Source organism: Dermacentor albipictus, chromosome 3 (assembly GCF_038994185.2).
Source record: "Dermacentor albipictus isolate Rhodes 1998 colony chromosome 3, USDA_Dalb.pri_finalv2, whole genome shotgun sequence".
Classification (NCBI taxonomy): domain Eukaryota; kingdom Metazoa; phylum Arthropoda; class Arachnida; order Ixodida; family Ixodidae; genus Dermacentor; species Dermacentor albipictus.
The window spans coordinates 27,085,787-27,105,979 of NC_091823.1; the positions used below are offsets into that span (position 1 = coordinate 27,085,787).

At 45.5% G+C, this 20,193-nt stretch overlaps 3 protein-coding genes across 9 annotated transcripts; 2 read left to right on the plus strand and 1 right to left on the minus strand.

The window, feature by feature from the left end:
* The first annotated feature begins 337 nt into the window (after positions 1-337).
* Sf3a2 (splicing factor 3a subunit 2) lies at positions 338-6,877 on the plus strand. Of its 2 annotated transcripts, none has more exons than XM_070535268.1 (5): positions 338-472; positions 901-1,077; positions 1,210-1,418; positions 4,648-4,830; positions 6,644-6,877. In XM_070535268.1, exons 2-5 carry the CDS (start codon positions 924-926, stop codon positions 6,839-6,841), a joined length of 744 nt encoding a protein of 247 aa, XP_070391369.1. In that variant the 5' UTR covers positions 338-472; positions 901-923; the 3' UTR covers positions 6,842-6,877. The 2 variants fall into 2 exon arrangements, with proteins under 2 accessions (XP_070391369.1, XP_070391368.1); XM_070535267.1 differs by lacking the exon at positions 338-472 and adding an exon at positions 533-678.
* Positions 6,878-9,304: 2,427 nt separating this feature from the next.
* Sap30 (SIN3-associated polypeptide 30) lies at positions 9,305-15,766 on the minus strand. 5 transcript variants are annotated; one of them, XM_070535271.1, is made up of 5 exons: positions 15,414-15,766; positions 12,893-13,069; positions 12,578-12,700; positions 11,397-11,495; positions 9,305-9,687 (listed from the first exon to the last, which is right to left on the minus strand). In XM_070535271.1, the coding sequence occupies exons 2-5, from the start codon at positions 13,058-13,060 to the stop codon at positions 9,565-9,567; spliced, it is 513 nt and encodes a 170-aa protein (XP_070391372.1). In that variant the 5' UTR covers positions 13,061-13,069; positions 15,414-15,766; the 3' UTR covers positions 9,305-9,564. The 5 variants fall into 5 exon arrangements, with proteins under 5 accessions (XP_070391372.1, XP_070391371.1, XP_070391370.1 ...); XM_070535270.1 differs by lacking the exon at positions 15,414-15,766 and adding an exon at positions 13,977-14,054; XM_070535269.1 differs by lacking the exon at positions 15,414-15,766 and adding an exon at positions 13,683-13,920.
* Positions 15,767-16,312: 546 nt separating this feature from the next.
* Positions 16,313-19,765, plus strand: Dsp1 (Dorsal switch protein 1). Of its 2 annotated transcripts, none has more exons than XM_070535275.1 (4): positions 16,313-16,461; positions 18,008-18,341; positions 18,595-18,769; positions 18,881-19,765. In XM_070535275.1, the coding sequence occupies exons 2-4, from the start codon at positions 18,043-18,045 to the stop codon at positions 19,028-19,030; spliced, it is 624 nt and encodes a 207-aa protein (XP_070391376.1). In that variant the 5' UTR covers positions 16,313-16,461; positions 18,008-18,042; the 3' UTR covers positions 19,031-19,765. The 2 variants fall into 2 exon arrangements, with proteins under 2 accessions (XP_070391376.1, XP_070391375.1); XM_070535274.1 differs by having other exon boundaries at positions 16,391-16,528.
* The last annotated feature ends 428 nt before the right edge of the window (positions 19,766-20,193 follow it).

Here is a 20,193-nt window from a genome sequence, read left to right on the forward strand (position 1 = left end):
TGTCTGTGCCCCCCCCCCCACCCCCGTTCTTTTCACCTTCCCCCCATTTTTTTTCATACCCCCCCACCCTCTAAGTGATTGTCTTTTTTTCTTTGCTTGTTAGTTTTGTCTTTTTATATACTGTTATATTCAATCGGAAAAGCCCCCAAATTTGCGCTCTCGCGCCTGCGCGCAAACGACTAGCAATCCCTCATATGAACGTCTCGTGTCTGTGCACCCCCCCCCCCCCCCCCTCTAAGTGATTGTGTCTTTTTTTCTTTGCTTGTTAGTTTTGTATTTTTATATACTGTTATATTCAATCGGATTCTTCTAATGAGTTTCAGATCCGAACTCTCGTTGATCACCCGATACAAAGGGAAGACCGCATGTATCATCATCATCATTGCTGTGGTTGTATCATAGAATAAAGGTTGTATGTTGTACCATGCGTACATAGGTGGTGTTCTGCGTGTGCTGGCCGTAACCACCAGTGGTAATCACTATGTTACTCTATATTACAGCCATCTAGCCGTTCAACTTCTCATAAGTTGGTTCTTTATTCTGTGATTCTATGCCGCTATGCCTCTCATTGCGTCCCAAAGCTTGTGCAAGGAGGCATTGGCTTGTGCCTGCGTGTGTGGCTGTGTGCGGTGTTTGTGTGTGTGAACGACTGAAGCGTTCGTGTTCTTAGTTTACTCGGTGAGGTGTTGTTTGTTACATGTAAATCATTTGCAGAAAGATGTGATAATATTAAGCGGGTTGCTTTGATCTCTAGTCGATATCTTTTGTTTTACGTGTCTGCGATTACAACGTTGTTTTAACCGTTCATATTAAGCATTGAAAACAAACGAAGAACGATTCTCCAGGGGTCCCAAGAAGACTTGGCTCGTCTAAACTATCAAATTTATCATCATGTTCTAGGTTAAAGCAAAGGGTAGAACGAAATGGATTTCCAACATCGGCCCGGCGGCAAGACCGGCTCCGGAGGCGTCGCGTCATGGTCGGAGTCCAACAGAGACCGGAGGGAACGGTTGCGACAGCTTGCCCTCGAAACAATCGATCTTCAAAAGGACCCGTACTTCATGAAAAATCACCTGGGTAAATGCAGTTCTCTTACTCCCCGTGACACGGAAATCGGTGATGTTTTAGTCAATGTTGCACAAATTGACGGTGTTCATCTCTTGCTCTGAACATTAGAAGCTGATGATTCTTAATGTTTTCTCGTTGCAGGCTCTTACGAGTGCAAACTATGCTTGACACTGCACAATAACGAAGGCAGTTACTTGGCCCACACGCAAGGCAAAAAGCACCAGGCTAATCTTGCGCGCCGAGCAGCCAAGGAAGCCAAAGACTCTCCTATCCAGCCCGCACCAGCAAAGCCTCGTGTCGACATCAAGAAATTTGTGAAGATTGGACGACCAGGCTACAGGGTTACCAAGGTAAGATAACACAAGTATGTGTTGCAGTCACAATCTCATGGCATGCCACGGCCACATGAAACAGTTAAGCACCATATTTTGGCGACTGCAAGCAGGATTTGGCTGATTTAGCCTCTTTGCTTGTTTGCTTTCAATAAAACAATCGCAAAGGTACGGGAATGGGCTTTCCAGGCAGGTACTGATAACAGGCCACTTAGTGAGCTGAATAAGACTTCGTTAAACACTGCCGTTGTTGGTCAGGTTTTTCCTTTCTGTCAATAAAACTAGAAAAGTACCAGCAGCAGCTCTACACTTGCATAAACGAGGTCAGGGAGTGTGATCTCTAACATTTGTGTGTTAACAAGCGAATGGTAAGAAGCTTCTTTATTGATATGTATGGGACCCTGTGCTTCCACTGCGCACATTTGCTGAACATAGTCTTTAGTTGTGTATGATGCGAAGAGAATGTATTGTCAAGGTATATAAAAGTTGTGCTGTCACTGTGGCCATTGCTGAGGGAAGGGTGTGAACAATTATTCCCAAATTCTAGATGTTCCTCCACTCAACACTCCACCTCAAGGCAGGAAAGTACTGTAAAATGCCGCGGAATTGCCCACACCACTTTCACTGAAGATTGGGTTAATCTAGATATAGGCATTTCTCTAGTAGAAGCAGTAAAAACCAAGATAGCAGCCAACGAAAATCTATGAGGCAGTGACATGGTTACTGGCACTAGCAAGACTAACAGAGAAAAAATTGGGACAGGACAGAGCACTAGGTAGCACATGCCTTTTCAAGAAAACATGTCTGCAACAAGGCAACGAAACCCCCCTCTTTATCAGACTCCAACAAAGACATGTTATTATCCTTTAAAAATTTTACAGACTGCTTAATTGCCCTACTAGTATTATTAGTGTGACCCCCGGAGGGAAGGCAGTCAGCACCTTCTGAAACACATCTACTTTGTGCCTCAGGGTTAGAACGGCTGGCTATTTTTCTAACAAGACCTAAGAAAGAGACAGGCATTTCATTTGGTTCATTACAAAATTTTGGGCCATGTTGTAGCACATCATGAACCTTGCTAGGCACAGTGCAACCACCAAGGTACGTCACCTTGGCAGACCTAAGGACCGGATTCCCGCAGCAGGCTCATTTCCATGTGGACAACGATGGAAGGCAGTGAGCCCACAGGAATTCAGTCCATCTTGCTGCCTCACGAGTTCGAGCTCTGAAGACCAATTCCGAGTTGTTGCATCCACAAGCTTACGAAATGGTGAGGACTCGGTGGCAGAGGTGCAGATAGCAGATTGGTGCCAGCATTCAGAAAATTTTTGTTCCATTAGTCTTGCTAGCACTAGTAAATATGTCACAGCAAATATGTCAACACCAAACTAGCCTAACTTTCTACATTGATTTCTTTGAGGCAGGGCTGGGGTACACTAGCGCCTACTCATCGTCACTGTACCCAGCGAACGACTCTTCCGAGTCGGTGCAGAATAGGAGGTCAATGCACTCGTTGTTGACACTTGCGCGACTTGAACAGGCCATGGGTTTTCCGGTGCCTGCAAGTCGGTTATGCGAGCACCCATCTTCGCTGCTGTCCAACACGGCATTTATCCCACACCCCTTGAAGGATGGAGCAACCATCTCTTCAGGCACAGCAGCTCAAGCCGCCAACACAAACTTGAGCACGTCTTGGTGTAAAGGCTTCCGGAGGTTCCTTTTAGGAGTTTTCTCTGCTTTGCTCATGAACTCAGCCCATGATATGTGGAGGGAGTCCTTGAATGGCTTATTTCAGTAGACGTCCACAAACTGCAGGATTCCTGTACAGCCTCCTGTTATGTATACTTTGTTGGTTCCGGCAGCTTCTGCTGTGTCGACAACAGCCTTCGTTTTGTGGATGGGGCATGCTTGAGGCCTTGAAGTTGCCAAGGTTCAGGTTTCCAGCCATTCTCAGTATTTCCTCTGTTAGGAGCCAGTTACTGACAGTGCGGCCAGCATCTCGTTTCGTTTGAAGGTAATCAAAGAGGGCGTCGTCCAAATCTTCATGGAAGGCAGGCCCGCCATCCATGCGTTCGTGCTTCGTCTTCTGCTTGCCGCGTCTTCTGCTTGCCGTAGTTAAGGTGCTTTAGGGCATCATACTTGTGGAGTCCCACTCACGGATTATATTTCTGTCTTGAAATGCTGAGAGATGCAACTCACATTCTTTCCCGATGCGCTGTGCCACTTGACGACTTCAATCTTCCTGGCAATGGTGTAGGAGTGCATCGTGTGGCTAGCAGATTGCATGAGAAGTGCGGGAACAGTGGCTGCACCGCATGCTTTATCAAGATGTGTCGCACAAAAGCCCTGTGACCACTGGGTTTTCTTTCAAGGACTGTTAATTGTCACTCTGCATTATCTTCACTCCCATCAATCTTTTCCTTTCTACCGCAAGGAAGCAAATATCCTTGTCATCGCCCTTAGCAGTCTCGTAGTGACTGCAGCGGGGTGAATATTTCGGCTGATGCTGGCGCTTTGGAGGGGGTGGGCGCTTAACACAAAATTTTCAGGATTCTGAAGTTTTGGAAATGTTTACTGGGTGCTTATGCGAAACTGGGCACTTCCGCAGTATTTTACAGTACTTCCACTCAAGATGATAGCGCTGCCTCTTCATGGAAATGATCACTGTGCTTTTTTGACACTGCACAGCCATTCTTAAGCTTACTGTTGTAAGGCCGGCACTGTGTTCAGCTTTGTGAAGCGGAGGAAGAGGTTAGAGTCAAAGATCATTTGAAAGTATACAGGGTCAGTTATGATGCACTATTCATATCAGTAAGATTTCTCAGTCATGCATGCATTGTAGCAGAGTTGTCAACAAGCATCGGTATGTTTACCCATCAGAAAAGCATGTGCAACATCTGGCAAGTCATTTGCAATGATCTCTGTGTGAAAAGTTTTTTTTTTTCTTTTTCACTTTGATACAGATAAAACGGAAAGCCAGGAACAGAGTTCATGTTACCTGTTACTTTGTACTCTGACAGTAGTCAAGAGAACCTAGAACTCGGAGCCCTTGGTTCTAGCATGTAATGTCAAATTTTTGTACTGATTGTACACTGCATACATATGTTAATTTAGCAGATTGGAACATGGTATGCTTTTAGTTTCTGTGGCAAAAAACACAAAAGGTTGGACATCGTACAACCACAGGTTTGAGACCCGCCGCTCTAAAAGTTCTTGCCCTTTTCATTCAACCAATGATCCTATGCAGCAAAGGGATGGTGAAACTGGCCAGCAGTCCTTGCTGTTTCAAGTGGACTACCCCGAGGTCAATGACAATGTGGTGCCTCGACATCGGTTCATGTCGGCCTATGAACAGAAGGTGGAACCGCCAGACAAGAAGTGGCAGTACCTTCTCTTTGCAGCTGAACCTTATGAAACCATTGCTTTTAAGGTGAATATATGCACTGACTGAAGTTGATTTAGCAACATAAATTTCTGGCCAAGTTGGCACATATTTATTTAGCTAAGTACTAATGAACACATCCTAAGACGAAACCCACTGACCATTAAACAGAAGACACATTGAATGCAACTGGGAAATAGAGAAGGTGTTTACTTTTTTTGGAAGATAAATACCCAGCTTTAGACAATTGTCAATGAACCCTGTAAAGTTAACAAAAAATATTTCCTAAATAAAAGTTTTGTTTACTCAGTAACTATGTAACTGCGCACAAACTGATACCCACAGTATTTTGGAACATTAAGAAAGTGTGTGGAGCTACTTAAGCTATTTCTAAAATTTTGCTTCCATTAAACGTGGATTTTGAGAAGGGAGAGTCAGCATTAGTTATTTTGACTGTGTGGCATTAGAGTATACCATGTCTGATAGGTGTTACTGTTATTATGCTCTCTCCTTTTCTGTATTGCTCAGTTTTGGTGTCAATTCACTGTCTGCCATATTCCTTTGAAGTTGAGTTCAGCACTAGCACATTTTTAGGTAGTGTTGCTCTGTGTTCAAATGGCAGTGGAACAGTTGGAACATTGCACTTCATGTAATTAAATTTAGATTCCTCATTGTGCTGCACGGTGCCCCGAAATCATTAAGGAAACTACTACTTATGACCGTGCAAGTGAGCTAAAACAAATGTATAAAGCCATTCATAATCTGTGTCTTGGTGAACTTTCATCATTTACCTATGTTCCATTTGAATGGATATTTTCATATTAAGTATAAATATATTAAGGTGATGCTAAAGAAAAACGGCAAGTTTTAGAGGGGTATAGAGTAGTCCTGCAGAACTATTTGCATGTCATTGGTGGAAAAAGGTCATTTGAACATTTTGTGCCTAAACTGAGATCCTGATGTGACATATTACATGGTATTTTCTTGTACTTACGGTAGGTCGATATTGTGCAGGACAAAGTGCCAATAGCTTCCATGCTGAATCTGCTTCCTCTTGAATGCACCATAATTTGTATGTCGAAAATTAGCTAGTACTGAGCAGATTCTACTAAAATCAGTGATATCAAGGGATGATGGCGAAGGATTCTGAAGGTGGTGGTGTTTATAGTTCTTGCATCCTTTCCGACCTACTGAGCATAAATGTACGGCAGGCTGGTGAACTTGTTATTCCACATATGTAATTTTCCAATCTAGTTTAGTTCTTTTCCATGTTTGAAACTGAGTAGAGTGGGTAGCTGCGCATCTGACACATGAATGCAGAGAGTCTCATGGCTTGCCAGAATAAGAAAACAAACTTTAATGAAAAGAATGGTCCGGCAGTTTTAGTTGTGGTGGCCTCAGGTGCCGGCTCGGGCGGCATCTTCGGCTTGCCAGACAAGTCTGAACTGGTCTTCCAGCTCTGAGCTTTTGAGGGTCGCCTCTCAGCGGTGGCGACTCTGACGGAGAAGGTCCTGAGCAGCCCCCGCAGCCGGGGCGGCATCAGGAAGCAGCGAGCTCTAGGCTACCTGTATACTGGTAACGCCTGCCGTAATGTACGCATCGCGAACAGCGGCGGTTGCAGTACCATTGTTGCCGGCACATTTCCAGAGCGTGTGTCAAAGCGTTACTCTGCGTTCGCACACCTTACACACATCATTTGGGTATAAGCCCTGGGTAACAGTGGTGTAAGACAGCTGAGCTAGGGTAAGTGTGTGTTTGCAGTAAGTGTAAGGTTATGACTTCATTCCTGTTTAGTTTATCGTGCACCGGCCCGCCAGGTTTTTTTTTTCTCGGCTGAAAGAATTTTGCAATGACATTATAGGTGCCAAGTAGAGAGGTGGACAAGTCTGAGGGCAAGTTCTGGACTCTCTGGAATCGAGACAGCAAGCAGTTTTTCCTGCAGTTCAGCTTCAAGTTGGAAGCCAAGCCAAAGCTTCCAGGCATTCTTGGCCATGGCATGCCGACCCTAGCACCGCCACCACCGCCGCCGCCACCTCCTTCAGGAGGCAGCAACAACTAGATAGGAAGCCATGGAATAAATGTGGCATTATATTCATTCTGTGAAATGTCTTAGTGCTATGCCAAATGTGCTGGTTGTTACTGTGTGTTGAAAGACTGCACAATTTTTACAACAGCTGCAACGCCTTTCATCATCTGCTCTCAAGTGCATCAGTTATAGTAGATAGTTAATATAATAGTGTGCCCTAAAAGTAAGTGACTGACATGTGCGAGAGACTACCGGAGGTAGTCTGCAGGAGGCCAGATTAATATAACCGATTTTGCTAACAAGCGTGTAGTGCGATATGAACCTGCTGCTTTCTGCATTCTGATGCTGACTAGGTCTTCTTGCAAGAAAATTGGAAAGCTACTGCACTGGTGATTTTTGCAAACAACAAAGACAAATTCACATATGAAAAGGTACTCTGCTAACTACTTTTACTGCTATTTATGTGAGAGGATCTCTTTCGTTGTGTCATACTCAATCTAATCTCACTAATAGGTCTCCTGTAATCACCTCTAAACAAAATTACATTGTATTCTATAGCTACGGTACACTAAGTAGTCATGACATTAAATGCGACCTGGCGACTCATTTGTTGAACTGAAACTGGAAATATGTCCCGGGTGTATTTGAAGGTCTTTTCTTTCTTTTAAACATTTTCTTGGCCATAAGCATCCTATTATAATACAAAGATAATGATCAGCATCAGTAATAAATGTTAATTGCACACAGGAGTTTTTCAGTGGCTGCATGCATTCTGCAAACTGACTATGGTGTTGGGCTCCTAAGCACGAGGTCACGGGATCAAATCCCGGCCACGGCGGCCGTATTTCGATGGGGGCAAAACATGAAAACACCCATGTACTTAGATTTAGGTGCACGTTAAAGAACCCCAGATGGTCCAAATTTCTGGGGTCCCCCACTACGGCATGCCTCATAATCAGATCGTGGTTTTGGCACGTAAAATCCCCTTCTTTTTTAATGCAATCTGCTAAGATGAAAGAGGAGGAAGTGATACGTTTCAGACATTATTGCATGTTTTTTTTTTTCAATTAAGGAGACACCACGCAACAGGTTTCTTCTTTAGGATAATTGTCCATTTATCTGATCCGATAACTCAATTATGAACTTTCTTTTGTTCCCACTTGTAAGTTTTATACTGTAGTTAATTTCATTCCTGTAGTCTATACGTATGTGTGTGCATTTCTTACAGGCAGAGTGTTTTTATGGTGTCATTACTTGGCTCAAATTGCTGACCAGATGAATCGGCCAACATGTAAATTCCCTTCTCAAAGCTAGTAAAATACCTTATCCGAGCAGCCTGTATTGAAATGAGGTTTGTTAGCATGAAAAAATCGTCCGTACATTACAATTTACGAGGCGGCCAAGTTTCAAGTCTCAAAAAGCAAGATGCAAAACTTCAATTATCTGCACAAGCCACCAAACAAAAGTGCAGGTGATAGCAATTTTCACAAGTCAGACCTACAGCCTGTTCATCGCAGCGCTGCTGTGGTCACGTATGTGTTCGCAACGTGGTGTCCGTTAAAATAACCAGACTGCACATCTAAATGAAATCTCTAGTCCAGGTCACATGAAACTACAACCCTGCAAAAGGACTCGCGAATGTGAGAATTGAACCCCAACAACCCCAAAAAGCTGCAACAAGTGATTGAAGAATATTACATGTGACTTGGAAAAAGCAAATTGTGAATAAGCTTTATGCTCCGAAGCACAAATAGTCATCCTGACTAAAGTGTATAGCTCTGGATCAGCCAGCAACAAGTCATCGAAGAACATTACATGCAACTCGGAAAAAGCAAATCACGAATACGCTTTACACTACCAAGCACAAATAGTCATCCTGGTTAAAGTATATATATAACTCTGTATCAGCCAGCACTATTCAAGCAATCTCAAGAAATGAAACTGCAGTATGTCTGTTGCCATTCTTGTTTGTTTTGGCAAAGACAAAGTACTCGGTGTGTTGACCCTGAAAAGAATGCTAACAGTTGCAGCACACTGGCCGCTACACGTACCCTATGGAGAGAGTTGTACAAGTGCCAAGGTAGCTTCAAGGGCTGCCTTTATGCGCCATGTGCACCTTCAACTGAACAGCATGACCAAGCAAGAAACCACGAGGTGAGCATAACCAGTGTTCATCACATTGTTGCAATGCCAACTTGCCTTCATATAAAAATTGTATTCCTAAAGGCTTGCAACATCCTACATGCACCTACTGTTATAGTATATTGTAATGATTTTTTTTCTTCATTTCTACTCTATTATCAGCCACAGTGCAAATTTCAGTGGCGTATAAAAGGTGAAAATAAAATTCTTGCAAAATGTCGACACTGGTTCTGTCGCTGTGCTATTACTGGGGTTAAGGAAACTGCTCCACATAAATGAACGATTCGGTGCCCAGAAGCAACATGACCGATGGCATCTTTCAAAGCAGAGTCGAAGCAATAGAAACAAATGTAGTTGCATCCACAAATAAACAATCATGGTTTTATTATGTACACATTCCTTTTTTTTTCACCAGAATTCACGTGATTTTATATGTGTTTATAGTATGTATATTATGTACAAGAGGAAGCAGCTAGATGGTATATATACAAGCGGAAGTGATGAATGTGGTGATTGCGGGATGATAGAGCTAACTGCATTCCTCAGTCCACGAGACGAATATGGGCACCGGCTTCACAAAATGCACATCACTCTGCCAACAGCATTGATCTAGTTCAGCACGGGTCAGCACCATTCTTCTGGTCCAGCTTATTCTTGTTGTTCTTGACCATGTAGATGAAAAATGTGATGGCTTCTTTCTCTGCAATCGGAATGGTCCTGAAGTGCCGTGCCAAAGTCTGCATGGAAAACAGGGACAAGCATTATGATGCCGCCTAAAAGACTAGTGCAGTAGTACAGTTCAACTTTATCATATCTTATATATTTATTACATGCCGACTGTAGTACTGGAGGACAACATCTTATATCTACTTTATGTCTAATAATTTGTTATATCCATGTTCCACTGGAGACAAAAAATTTACGAAAACTAGGGACACTCAAACTATGCAGCTTGCAACTTGTGTTCAAGTGCCCATGTGCACCTATCAGATGGAACACCTGCAACAGTGATCTGGCAAACTAAACTGCACCTGGGCTGGACTAGTTGGTAATGTGTCGTGAAGGTTAAGTGAAAGAGCAAATGGAACAGACATGGGATGGAAACAAGCAGACAACATGAGCAAGTGAAGGTATTTATTAAAGTACAAACTCCAAAAACATCTAGCCCCTCAGTTTCCCTTACTGTCGCTTTTTCCCCCCTGTTCTTGAGCTGGTTTCTGTTATTGTTTTACATATTCAGCATTGCTTCCAACAGCAACCTTATAGTTTTGAGTAGGCACTGGGACTGTTTCTATCTCAACTCACTTTTTACACCGTGCTGAGATATAAGAGAAAGCTAGACTGGCAGCTCCTGGCTCTACATTCTGGCTGTGAGGATGATAGACTTGCATCGCCATCATTGTGGACAAAGTTTTCTCCAATAATACATCCTCTATGCAAGCATGAAATAAAACTCCCCGAGTATAGAGCAAATACCAAACAGTAGATCATCGGAAAGAAAAGCTGCTCCTAATGCAAAAGCTGAAATGTGGCCTTGGGCATAAATGCCTGGTTCGATTTTTACAGTTCAAAGCTAAATAGGTATGGTTGGGTTTCAATTAATTAGGAACTGAATACCGCCTGAAGCCAAAGCCTTGTGTTCCATTTAGCACAACTCCCTCGGGAATGCATTTCACTATTAACATTCTAAGAAACCACAAAAGCAAGGATAAATTACATGAAGTTATATGACTAGCATACTGTGCAAAATAAGGTTTTAAAAATTATGGGCATTTTTTCTTCAGGAAGGACTTGGGAATTAGAGGGCAGCCATCACATAAAGTGGCTTAGTCTGAGATTGCATAAACAGGCTATGCGTACAACTGCTTGACTTCAGGAATGAAAAGGAAGCTGTCAGTTTATGCTCCATCACTAATGACAACAAGACTGCACCAGTGAAGAAGTAACTACCTTTTCTCCATAAAATACCACCACTGACAATGCACACACACTGCTGATAAAGATGGGTACCAGAGCAATAAGGTTAGCCAGCCACATTGTAAAATCACACTGCTGTTTGCTATTAAGATGAATTGCATGAATGAAATGGGTTGCACACATCAAGAAAGCTTCAAGGCATGACCTCCAATGCTGAAATTAAATCTGCTCTTCAACATTCAGCAACAGCAGCCATTACAGTTGCCAACACAATTGATTAAAAGCAGCAAGATCCACCACAAACTGTATTTAATTATGTTGTACATTGGGTGTGGGCTGTCAAATGTGAAGTGTTACAACTTGAATGGAACTTGTACATGTTCCTACTTCTATGGAAGAAATTATTCGAAAATGGCCAGACAATTTCAAATCAAAGAAAATATTCAGGGCATTGTGGACACGTCAATGCACTTTTAATTGCTACAGCAATGCCAAATTGCCAACATTTTTTTATGCAAGGATCACTCACATCAGCCAGTTCTGCCTTGTTGAGTCCAGGCCGCATTGGGACTTTGTAATGCCGCTTGTACCTTCGCAACGTATTCACCTGAAGCTGGAACAGGTCCACCTGTAATCATTAAGAAGGCAGAAAAGTTAGCAAAACAACCATGATTATTTAAATGTTTAAAATAAGGCTGGTAATTGACGAGCAAGCAGCCTGACTACTCAAGAAAGCAGCGAAGAGTCTTAAATGAAGTGCAGCTGTATGTAACAAGACACACCTTAACATCGCAGCACATGGTAAATATACTAGGCTTGTATGGACATTACTGCAGTCGTGATACTGGTAGACCAAGGGTACAGTGAAGACAAGTGAGAAGGCGTAAGCCTCTAATCTCGCTTGCCTAAGATGAGACAGCATCCCCTACAAGTAGCAGACAAGTATTAAGCCTGCACACACAAACTGCCGTAAACTACTACTAGCTCAAGTCACAATGAAACATGCCCTTGAACAAAGCCATCCAGCAGTCAAAGATATTGTAATACATAAAAGGCACGGACAAGAAGGATAGGACAGGACCAATTTCAAGCTGATTTTAATGCCAGAAATCTACACAAAAGTAAACTTTGGGAGCATGTAAGGTTTCGCACACATACCCACTAAAGAAAAGCAGCAGTCATGTCTAGATACTTCTGTTCATTGCAATAGAGGAATATTGAGGTTAAGCTGACACTTTGCATTCCCTTTTTCTATACGTAGAATGCCTCCATTAAATATAGGGCAAACTGGTCACAGCTTTTCCCAAGCCATTAAGTAAAAGAGAGCACAATGTCAGCATTTCCTCTATATCCTTCTATTGCAATTAATGTAAATATTTAGATAGAGCTGTCTACGTTACATGGTTGCTGTTTGTTTCTGTGTAAACATGCATGCATCAAAAGTTTACTTCACTGTAGGTTTCTGGCATTATATCATATGGAAGTTGGCATCTGTGTTGTCCTTATATTATTTACCACTATTAAATTTAAATATTGAACCAACTAGCATGCACCAAATATTAGTCAGCAAAGTGGATCATTTCATGCTAAAGATGTCTGCACACTGATCCAAGGGGTACAGATACAACATACTGTGACAAGGCTAATTTCTACAAGCTAATCTTTATCTCCGTCCCAATGTAGCCCGAATCCTCTCGAACGTAAACTTGCCTCAGGAATGTCCATCTCTTGCTCATTGGAACCATTGTCGTCTTCGCTGTCCTTACGCTTCCTCTTGGTGCGCACGCTTTGGATGACACCTTTGTGGTAGTCGCAGATATAGATGTGCCGTGCCTGCACAAAAAGAAAATGAAAACACGCATTTTTATGCGGCGAGACGTGGAAACGTGTCGACAGCGCGCTACACAACTAAAGCATGGACGCTCTTCAGCGGCCCATGGCCTCTCTACAAAATGGTTACGTGGACGCATTATCCGGGCGAACACTGGACAACACGCTGCTTTCAATTTTTGCTGCGTCACTTACACTGGGATCAATGTTGAGCTTCAGCTTGCGCTGAGCTACGGTCTTCTGGATGCGTTTGCTGTAGCTGGCATTTCCGGCTGGCCGCGTGCACCGCTCCGAGTCGTCCAAGAGACAGCAGATCTGGTTGTGCCCGCTCTGCGTTTCTTCTTCTGTACTAAATCCGTTCATCAGGCCTCTCTAAAACATAAGAGGTCGCAGCACGTCAGGCTAACCGCGGCGCATAGGAGGCACACGCCAAGTGCGTGCATCCTCGTCAGACGATAGAAAACCGCAGCACGGCACTCCCGATGAGCTTGCATCACCGGATTACGGGCGAAACTAACAGGTCGGGGACGATCACAATAACCTGAAAGTGCACTCTCGAATCAACGCAATAACGGGCGCGTGTTCTACGCTGTAACAACACTGACTAATGGGGTTTTCGTAAGGGGGAAGCAAAATAAAAATTTCGGCGCGTGGCAGGCAACCACCCAGACCGCCGCGATCCATATACAGCTGCTAGGCAAAAAATTAATCCGCAGATGCAAAAGCGCAGCTCCGCACGAAATTTAATCGTACATTAAACCGGATGGTGAAGCTGCGCCGATGAATTCTATCACATTTTGTTGGGAATTGCTGCAGGCTAGAAACCTACAGGCGCACGTTCGCAGAACTTAGTTGGATGCCCGAATCGTCAGCTGCATGATCAGCTGTCCAAAGCAGGGAGGCCACATGTCATGCAAGCCACGAGACCCGGCATGAAAAATAGGTCGCCACAGCAACCGGGGTGGTCGCGATGATGGGTGCCTACCAGGGAAGTGTCTGTCAGAGGGGTCTTTGAAGTGGAGACCTGCTGTTTGCGCAACAGTGGTAGGGCGGTCGAGAGTTTTGACACCGAGGCAGGGCGAAGCAAGAGCGACTTCGACTTTCCGCCGGCGCGGCCACGCATGCCAACGGCGGGCATACTACGACGCGCTCGCGGGAGGGCGACGTCGCTCAAAACGTAGGCCTAACCGGCTGCAACGAAAAGCGGTAAGACACGGCGGCAGCCGAGAGTCGATCGCGACTGCTGTAGGGAAAGGCAATGAGGGCTGCTCGAGCTCACGGATGCTAATTGGCGCCAAATCTCAGCAGACACGACGCTGTGGCTGGCATGGGTAGTTCTGAACTTAGTGTCACACATTACCTCCCCCCTCCTCTTTGGCTTCTGGATTGGATTGGCGCGGCTCGCTACGTGCTTGCGCGCGCTTTTCCGAGCGCAGATTGGTGTGCGCCTGGTTTCTGCACTAGGCTGTTATGCGATCGCTTTTTCGAGCGCAGATTGATGTGAGCCTGGTTTCTGCACTAGGCTTTTCACGATCGCCTGCTTTTTGCACTGGGCTTTCGAAAGGCGAAGTGAGCGTCGCTTACTGCGGAAGTGCTGCACCGCGGGCGTACTGTGTATGGAAGCGCGCAGCAATGCCGGGAAACATTCATACAAAAGCAAAGGAACAGAAAAGTGCGCTTTATTTTCCATTACTTTGTCACACTAGGTAGCGCCGTGCGATCGCTTCTAATAAACGCAGAAACGAGTCCTTGCAGCGCATGTGCCCGTTAATCGATGCCCACCATAGCCATATCAGGTGCGACTCGAGAAGCCCTGTAGCCGGCGGAGACGAGGTGGCGCTTCACCTTCTGCCAGTAGCTTTCGATTTTTTGGGTGTGAGCGCCCGTGATTGGGTCTACATAGTTCATGCTGTGGTTAACAGCCTCCCATTGCAAATTCAGTCTTGCTCCGTTAGCCCCCACTAAGTTCGGGATGCAGTTGTATGCGGCCGATTCATCACTGTGGATGGTGGTTCCCGGTTCAACATTGGCTGCAATCATGGGGCCTAGCGTCGCCGCGTCTCGTCGAGCTCCCCGGTGGTCACGCAGATCATGCCGAATACCCATGGTCCACGATCTGCAATGCCGCCGTAATTTTGGCGGCTCGGCGGAACGTTGTCGCCCGTCTTCAGGCGGCCTCGATTGTATTTTCGCTTGCCGCGAAGGAGGCATTCATCAATTTGCACAATCCTCCCGGGGCCACCGAGTGGGGGTCGCGCCAGCAGCTCGTCCCGCACGACCTCACGAGCGTAGTTCCTCCAGTCGGCGATGACATGGTCCGACAGATTAAGCAAGTCGCCGGTCGTCTCCTTCATGAGCCACGTGCCTATGTGGCGCAGCACTTCCGCAGTAACGCTCACTTCGCCTTTTGAAAGCCCAGTGCAAAAAGCAGGCGATCGTGCAAAAGCCTAGTGCAGAAACCAGGCTCACATCAATGTGCGCTCGAAAAAGCGATCGCATAACAGCCTAGTGCAGAAACCAAGCGCACACCAATCTTCGCTCAAAAAAGCGTGCGCAAGCACGTAGCGAGCCGCGCCAATCCAATCCAGAAGCCAAAAAAGAGGGGGGAAGGAATGTGTGACACTAAGCTCAGAGTTACCGCTGGCATGTGCTCCTGCAGGCTGATCGGCGCACGGCTGCACCGACGGGTCGCGGTGTAGAACGCCGCGATATTTACCTTGATGCCGGGACCGCAGATCTGTCGGTCTTGTCACAACAACGTAAGAGATGAATCGGGATGGTAGCCGAGCCGACGCAAGGATGCGGTTCACTTTGTGAAGCCAATGTAGCGACTGCTACAGTTTGTTTACACTCTGTGTAGCTGACAGCGCACAGAACCGGCGTATGTGCCTCCGAGCGCAACGCCAAAGAGCTTCGGCGATGGTGGCAAGGGAGTGGGGGAGGAAGATAGCACAGTGAAAGCTTCGGCGCAAGAGAGCGCACAGGAGAGCGAGAGCAAATCGCGAAAATACGCAAAACAAACGCACACAGAGTAGCAGAAAACCACGAGCGCGAACACGGCGAAAACCGTTCTAGACACCGATTGGATGAAACGGCGGCGCTGCGTTGACGTCACGAAATTCTCGTGGATCGGTGCCATCACCATCACGCTGCCAAGCTCATGCACCAAAAAAGGCAGAGCAACATGTTGCGGCTGCTTTGTCGTTTTACTTTCGTTCTTCGTTTGGTGTACAATTCATCGTCAGTCGTCTTTTTTAGCTGCAGCAACGCGCTAAATTCATTCTCGAAACGTCTCAAAATAATTGTTGGCCTAAATGTTTCGCATATAAACCGCACAGGCCTGAAGCCATATTTTTGTTTCCTTAAATCACTGTTTTTCAGCTTCGGGTTATGTAGAGTATTGTAAACACCTACTTTTGCCACTGTGTGTTCCTGTAGATCAAGGATACACTACATACACCTCTTGGCGATGCACATTTTCTCTACGAGGCGACGTCGTCTGCTAGCTGCCGGCCGCTGCCACCACTGTCGCTATTCGCGCCAACGTCGCACACGCGCGATTCCCGCGCTCGCTCCTTGCTCGCACACAATTGGCCAAGAGCAATGCCCACGTGATAAAAACTCGCGCTTCTATAGGATGAGGTTTTGCGCTCAATCCAAATCCCACCAATCACAACTTTTCCTATGCTTTCCTGTGGCGAGAATTCAACGGCGTAGCGTTTCTGCTCCGTGGGTCGCTCGGTACTGAGGAAGCCATCGCTGCGGTGAGTGTCGACTTGTTTATTGCAAATCTTCCCAACGAAATACCTTGGAGCCTCCATCTTGTGCGCAGTAAGTGTGTTCTAAAACACTGTAGATGAATGAGATTTTTTTTCATCGTGACATTTTTCTACAAGACCAAGTTATTCGTGAGTTCGTAAACTGAGCATTACATGTAACTCTATGGGGCCGTAGGAACCCTTGGGTAGACGAGGCCTCACAAAGGAAGCCTATGGACGCCATAGTGTTTCTATGGTGGCATGCGGGCTGCGATCGCTTGTGTTCGAAAAATTCTACTGCTGTAGTCGCTTTATCTTATGCTATTCTGAGCCTTCTACTGTGGAACAGAGGGTTCAAACTTTATTTCGCATTGTTTTCCGGTGCGAATTTAAGCGTTCTTTATAGCCAGAAAAATGACTGAAGTGGGCCGTTTTTCCAGCCTTTGTTGCAAGGCGCTCCCATGCTTTTGCTATGCACGTAGAGCGGCCGCTCATAGGGAACCTAAAGCTTCCTATATTCTCTATGGGACGCCCGCTCCATAGGAAAAGCCGGCTGTGCCCGAGCTCACTTTTGAGTTTGCTAGTAAGTTTGCCGCGATGAACGCGGGCTTGCAAGTGTTAGCTGAGGAAGCCATGATAACGTTCAAGGGCATATTTCGACGGGGCTTTCATTGATGAAGACGGGGATTTCTTCCTCGCTCATAGCTATTTACAGTGCTTGCGACTCCCGCGTTGGCTTCCATTACGCGCCTGGCTTGCGGGCCCCAGGTAGAAACGCGTCGTGCTGGCGTCTGTCCTGTTATAACGTGCACAGGCAGCTTTAACGGTTCGGAATTCGAATCCATTACGTTTGAAGTCTTCTCGCGTCGCTCTTGTTTTTTTTTTCCTAGACAGGTTCTTGAACTCTAGTTGCGTGGCGTTTTGAGAGCATGTTGATCTGTAGTCTGCTAGCCGGTTGTGTCGCCCGCTTATGAGCAATTAGCGCGCTGCATTTTTTTGCACTGTGTTTAGAGGCTATATAAATTTGTGCTTTTGTATATACTTCTCGCATTTGAAATGGAACGTTTTTCACGGCTAGTTGCGTGGCGTTCGCCGGCACTTTTCCGAGAAGTCTTGTACGTCGCATCTGCGATAAATTACATTTGGCGCGCATATTTTTAGTTTCCTTGATTTTGGGGAGTTCGAAGAATTTTTAGCGCTGGGCGTTTTTTGTTCTGCTTAGTAGTTTAGGCGATTTGCCCCGAGTCACGAGAGAGGGTGGCCGTAGCAATTCGAAGCAGACGATTTGCCGGCGGATGCGTTGCGCGCCTTTTTTTTTTTCTTTTTTTTTTCCTCCTCACTTTATAGTAGCAGTTGCGGTTTCAGTGGCGCTCGCTCGTTGGCGTCATATTTTTCGATAATGACCCGGCAGTTTCTTGGCGCCTATTTCGGAAGTGTTTGGGTCACGACGGTGCTACAATACCCTGCTGAGTAAACCTGTATATACGCGCTCACAACTGTTTGGACCTCGACTTCACTTTTTGTCTCCCCGTTGTCTCTCATTCTGACGCAGATTCTCGTGACATTCGGCTGACTTAAGTTATCAATATGGGCAAAGGAGACAAGCCTCGCGGCCGGATGTCTGCGTACGCCTTCTTCGTGCAGACCTGCCGGGAGGAGCACAAGAAGAAGCACCCGAACGAGAACGTGGTGTTCGCCGAGTTCTCGAAGAAATGCGCCGAGCGCTGGAAGACCATGAGCGATAGCGAAAAGAAACGCTTCCATCAGATGGCCGACAAGGACAAGAAGCGCTTCGACACCGAGATGGCCGACTACAAGCCGCCCAAGGGCGACAAGTCCAAGAAGCGCAAGCGCGCAAAGGACCCCAATGCACCCAAGCGCCCCTTGTAAGAATACCCACCAGATTGTAAATTTTCAGTGGTAAACAACTCTGTTCAGCATGCCTTCAGTTGACCAGACAGAGCTCAGACTCTTGATTAGACGCAGGTAGTGCAGTTTAAATTCTTGGAATATTGATGTCTCGGTAGAATGCTGTGTATTGAGCGACTCTACTGGACAAGGCAAAGTTGGTGCTTACTGCTGGCTTTTGTCCTTTCCTGGCTGGAACAAGAGGAACTAAATTTTGGTGTATTATTGCAGGTCTGCTTTCTTCTGGTTCTGCAATGACGAGAGACCCAACGTGCGCCAGGAGAGCCCAGATGCCTCTGTCGGTGAGGTGGCGAAAGAGCTGGGTCGGCGATGGAATGAGGTTGGCGACGACGTCAAGTCAAAGTACGAGGGCCTGGCTGCCAAGGACAAGGCGCGTTACGAGAAGGCAAGTCTCAAATGATTCTGTAGCTGCCTCATACATTGTCAGTGTTGCATATCAGTATGCACTGTTGTACATTGAAATGATCTTGAGCATGTTCTGTCACTTGCTTTATAGGAACTGAAGGCCTACAAGGGAAAGAAGCCCAAGGCTGCATCTCCACCAAAGGAGAAGGCCAAAAAGAAGGAAGAGGATGATGACGAAGATGATGACGATGAAGATGAGGTTGAGGATGCTGAAGATGATGATGATGACGATGAGGATTGAGAAGCATCACTCTTACGCATACACTTCATTTTCTTTCCCCCGTCCTGTTCGTTTTATTTCTTTTCCAGACTTCTGGCCTTGTGGCAATGCCACTTGTGTTCATAGTTGCCATTTACTTTTATTTTTGGTTAACTCTTCAGTTTTCTTTCTTTTTTTTCCTTTTTTTTATTGCAGGGTCCCAGTTTTGCATTATTCTAAAACAGATAAAAAGCTCTGATGGGGCCCCAAAACGGGTGTTATAATCTTTCTCCCCTGTTTGATGCAGACAAAGTGGCTGCCTCCCCCTTTTTTTTCCCACTTACTTTTCTCCTCCCGTCTTTTGTACATGTGTGCATGTGGAGTAACAAGCAAGATACTGTTTTAACTTAATTACTGTAAAAATTAACTAAAACTCTTCATCATTGGCGTACGCACTGTGAGCATACCACATCGTTGCCCATTTTGAAGATCACCTAGCTGCACCTCAAACTTGGGGTTTGTCATATGTTTTTGCACTGATGTGTGATGTAAGACTGTATATACTTTTTTTTTCCCGAGGCTTTGCTGGCCCACATGGGTTTTAATTTCCGGTGCCACATGTACTGTCTCGGGCTTTCAGTTGTGTTCTGTTATCATACCTCATTGCTAATTCACCTCTTTTGCTCATTCGTCATTGCTATTCGACAAGACTCATTTTAGTGGCATAACTATTTTTTGTATCGATGGCTTTCAATAAAGACATTTAGTATGTCGCAAGTCTGTTAGAGGAAGTTCATGGCATTTGCTATTCTACCAGGTGCATTCAGAACTGTCCCACTTCACCCATATTAAGGTATGTACACAAAGTGCGGCTAAAACTGCATTTAAGCTTCAAGATGTTGCGAACTTTCAGTGCATGGTTGGAGGAAATAGGGAGTAACATATTTGAATGTCAGGTAATTTAATGAATGTCTCGGCGTACAGGCCTAGCATATGCTAGAGTTTTGGTGTAAGGATTGAGCAGTAGTCTCGGGGTGTATTGCACTTCAAGCCGCCGAACAGCAGCGTTGGCGTAGTTTGCCTGTTATACCTACGTGCAAACGAATGCAGCGGAGGTACTTGCATAGCTTGCAAAATCCTGCGTAGCTTTGCCTTGTGCTGCGGCTTCGTTGTCTACAGGCTATCTTTTTTTACCTACACTGGCT

Bases quoted from the DNA above. Each gene is read 5' to 3' on its own strand.
- Sf3a2 (XM_070535268.1), top strand. From the start codon at position 924: ATGGATTTCCAACATCGGCCCGGCGGCAAGACCGGCTCCGGAGGCGTC. The intron at 1,078-1,209 runs GTAAATGCAGTT...TTCTCGTTGCAG, and splicing joins CTTCATGAAAAATCACCTGG to GCTCTTACGAGTGCAAACTA. The intron at 1,419-4,647 runs GTAAGATAACAC...GATCCTATGCAG, and splicing joins CAGGCTACAGGGTTACCAAG to CAAAGGGATGGTGAAACTGG.
- Sap30 (XM_070535269.1), bottom strand. From the start codon at position 13,835: ATGCCCGCCGTTGGCATGCGTGGCCGCGCCGGCGGAAAGTCGAAGTCG. The intron at 12,701-12,892 runs GTAAGTGACGCA...CTTTTTGTGCAG, and splicing joins AGCTCAACATTGATCCCAGT to GCACGGCACATCTATATCTG. The intron at 11,496-12,577 runs GCAAGTTTACGT...TAATGATTACAG, and splicing joins AAGAGATGGACATTCCTGAG to GTGGACCTGTTCCAGCTTCA.
- Dsp1 (XM_070535275.1), top strand. From the start codon at position 18,043: ATGGGCAAAGGAGACAAGCCTCGCGGCCGGATGTCTGCGTACGCCTTC. The intron at 18,342-18,594 runs GTAAGAATACCC...GTATTATTGCAG, and splicing joins AATGCACCCAAGCGCCCCTT to GTCTGCTTTCTTCTGGTTCT. The intron at 18,770-18,880 runs GCAAGTCTCAAA...CTTGCTTTATAG, and splicing joins ACAAGGCGCGTTACGAGAAG to GAACTGAAGGCCTACAAGGG.